At 57.6% G+C, this 3,239-nt stretch overlaps 1 protein-coding gene across 1 annotated transcript in view; it reads left to right on the top strand.

Moving 5' to 3' along the window:
* The window catches only part of Lrp1 (LDL receptor related protein 1), an 82,257-nt gene extending 79,352 nt beyond the window's left edge, over positions 1-2,905 (top strand). Inside the window, exons 83-89 of the mRNA XM_005358010.2 lie at positions 254-415; positions 776-950; positions 1,156-1,257; positions 1,397-1,461; positions 1,546-1,636; positions 1,722-1,866; positions 2,007-2,905. Of these exons, the coding sequence (XP_005358067.1) occupies positions 254-415; positions 776-950; positions 1,156-1,257; positions 1,397-1,461; positions 1,546-1,636; positions 1,722-1,866; positions 2,007-2,147 (881 nt within the window). The 3' untranslated portion in view covers positions 2,148-2,905. The remainder of the gene's footprint in view (positions 1-253; positions 416-775; positions 951-1,155; positions 1,258-1,396; positions 1,462-1,545; positions 1,637-1,721; positions 1,867-2,006) is intronic.
* The last annotated feature ends 334 nt before the right edge of the window (positions 2,906-3,239 follow it).

Here is a 3,239-nt window from a genome sequence, read left to right as displayed (position 1 = left end):
CCCTCCCAGGACTGGCCCTTCCCCATCCCGTGCCCCAGCCTTCCCAGAACTGGATCTTCCCCATCCCGAGCCCCAACCCTCCCAGGACTGGTCCTTCCCATCCTCAGGCAGGTGTCTCACCTCACCTCTTTTCTTCTGTTGCCCCAGTACCCACTCCCTCTGGCCATTGCTTCCCCAGGGTTCCTCCACGCTCTGTTGTAGGCCCAGGTGGTTCCCAGTACCACAGTCCCATTCAAAATTCTTCTCTACTCAGGCATGCCCACGTGCCGGTGCCCCACAGGCTTCACAGGCCCCAAGTGCACCCAGCAGGTGTGTGCAGGCTATTGTGCCAACAACAGCACCTGCACCGTCAACCAGGGCAACCAGCCCCAGTGCCGATGTCTACCTGGCTTCCTGGGTGACCGTTGCCAGTACCGTGAGTGAATCATCCCAGCCCCGGGGAAGAAGGGGGAAGCAGGAATACAAGGGGGCAAGCTGAGAGGAGGGGAGGGAAGCCACATGCAGATGAACCATGCTCGGGCTGTGGGTGCTGCCCACGACGTTGGCACACCTCCCTGGAGTCGGGAACCTCCAGGCGTCACAATGAATTATTTGGCGAGATGAATGTTCTATCTGAATGCTTAGGGGCATCCTTGTGTCCCGGGGTCCATGGCAGGGCAGTAGGGGCTCAGGAGGAGGTAGGAGTCATCCCTAGGTCCTGGAGAGTCCTTACCCCTGCATCGTGGACCCTCATGAAGGTGGGCTTGGGGCACTTTCTCTCCATTCCCAACCACAGGGCAGTGCTCAGGCTACTGTGAGAACTTTGGCACGTGTCAGATGGCTGCCAACGGCTCCCGACAATGTCGCTGCACTGTCTACTTTGAGGGGACAAAGTGTGAGGTGGACAAGTGCAGCCGTTGTCTCCAAGGTGCCTGCGTGATCAGTAAGCAGACCGGAGACGTCACTTGCAAGTGAGTGGGGCCTGCTTCCACATTCTTCCCTGGCACGGCTGTATGCCCGTCCTGCCACCCTGAGCCCTGGCACAACTGTATGTCCCCGTCCTGCCACCCTGAGCCCTGGCAAGGCTGTACGCCTGTCCTGCCACCCCGAGCCCTGGCACGGCTGTATGCCCCTGTCCTGCCAGCCCCAGCTCCAGATTTTGATTCCTTTCTGCAGCTGCACTGATGGCCGGATAGCCCCTAGTTGTCTGACCTGCGTCGATCACTGTAGCAATGGCGGCTCCTGTACCATGAACAGCAAGATGATGCCCGAGTGCCAGTGAGTTGGGCCTGAGCCTCCCTCACCCTCAGATCTGAGCAGGAGAGCCCTCCAGGCCCTGTGGCTCCACCTAGATCCTGCACCTCCAGTGGGTGCAGAGGTGAGGCCGACCCACTCAGCTTTGCTTCCCTGCCTGCAGGTGCCCACCCCATCTGACGGGCCCCCGCTGTGAGGACCAGGTCGTCAGTCAGCAGCAGCCTGGACGTGAGTGCCAAGACCTAGAGCAAGAGCCTTGTACTCCCCATTTCCCACCGGCTTCAGGCTCAGTTTTCTGACTTCTCTCTCCAGACATGGCCTCCATCCTGATCCCGCTCCTGCTGCTCCTGCTGCTGCTGCTGGTGGCAGGAGCGGTGTTCTGGTACAAGCGGCGAGTCCGAGGGTAAGCCACTGGGAATCTGGAGAATCTTTTATTTTATAACGCCCCTCACCAGCGTCACTGCTCCCTGACTCCTGCCTCTCCCCAGGGCCAAGGGCTTCCAGCACCAGCGGATGACCAACGGGGCCATGAATGTGGAAATTGGGAACCCTACCTACAAGATGTATGAAGGCGGAGAGCCCGATGATGTCGGGGGCCTACTGGATGCCGATTTTGCCCTGGACCCTGACAAGGTAGACTGGAGGCCATTGAAAGGGTTTTCAGGGTCCAAGGACTGGGGGTGGGCAGGACAACCAAAGGTGTTTTACTGAACGATGTCACGGAAGTGGGGTTGGGAAATTCCAGCCATCTGAACCCTCTATCATTTTTGCAGCCCACCAACTTCACCAACCCGGTGTATGCCACACTCTACATGGGGGGCCATGGCAGCCGCCACTCCCTGGCCAGCACGGACGAGAAGCGAGAACTCCTGGGCCGGGGACCTGAGGACGAGATAGGGGATCCCTTGGCATAGGGCCCTGCCCCAGCGGACGTCCTCAGAAAGCCCCTGACAGACGCGTCCTTCAATGAGCCCCCTTCCCCAGCCAGCCCTTCCCCGGCCGGCCCTGCCGGATGTACAAATGTAAAAATGAAGGAATTACTTTTTATATGTGAGCGAGCAAGCAAGCACAGTATTATCTCTTCCACCCTCCTTCCTGCCTGCTCCTCAGCACCCACCCCATGCTGCCTCAAGGGGGCAGGGAGGGCTCTTGTGGCTCAAAGGTACGAAGGAGCTGATCTCCATTCCCTACCAAACACCCCTGGAAGCTGGCGGTACAGCCTTGCGCCTGTACAAGACACTTGTCCGGGCTCCTTGTCCAAGCTTCCCCCCTCAGTTCTCTGGGGTTAGTTCTGGGGAGGTGGCGTCCTCTGCTGACCCTGTCTGGAAGATTTGGCCTTGTGAGGTAGGAGGAATGGAGTCGTTGTAGTTCTTGAGGGAAGTCACCCCAGCTCCCATTTTAGGGGCACCTCTGAGATGGCCATACTCAGTACCCCTTCCAGACAGGCTCCCCTCTCCGGTGCCCCCCCTGTGGCTCCTAGGGCTGTACACATTCTTTGGAAACTCCCCCAGCTTCCCCTCCCCTGAGGACCAGGAAGAGTTGGGGCATACCAAGGAAGGGCAAGCGGGCAGCCCCATTTTGGGGACGTGAACGTTTTAATAATTTTTGCTGAATTCCTTTACAACTAAATAACACAGATATTGTTATAAATAAAATTGTAAAAAAGAAAAAAAGAAAAAAAAGAAAAGAAAAAAAAAAGCCACTGTGTCTGCCTGCTAGTGTGACTTTGGGAGCTGCGGCCCACTTCAGCCACCAGAGGGAGCCGTGCTGCAAACTGGAGGCCAGCCTGAGAACCCTAAGGTCAATGTCTCCAGCCTCAAGCCATCTCCAGTCTTCCTGTGGCAGGAAGAGCTGGTTTTTCTTGGCATATGACCTTAACCTGTGCTCCCCTGGTGCCAGCACACTGACCTGGATATCTGACTGCTTTACCCCTTCCACTGTGCACCTGTTCCCCACAGTCCCCCACACAGAGCTGCCACACCCGGAGAAATGAGTACATTGGGTCA

This window comes from Microtus ochrogaster, chromosome 24 (genome assembly GCF_000317375.1).
Source record: "Microtus ochrogaster isolate Prairie Vole_2 chromosome 24, MicOch1.0, whole genome shotgun sequence".
Lineage (NCBI taxonomy): Eukaryota > Metazoa > Chordata > Mammalia > Rodentia > Cricetidae > Microtus > Microtus ochrogaster.
Note: the sequence above shows the minus strand (reverse complement) of the source record. Positions and strands in the feature narration are given on the sequence as shown.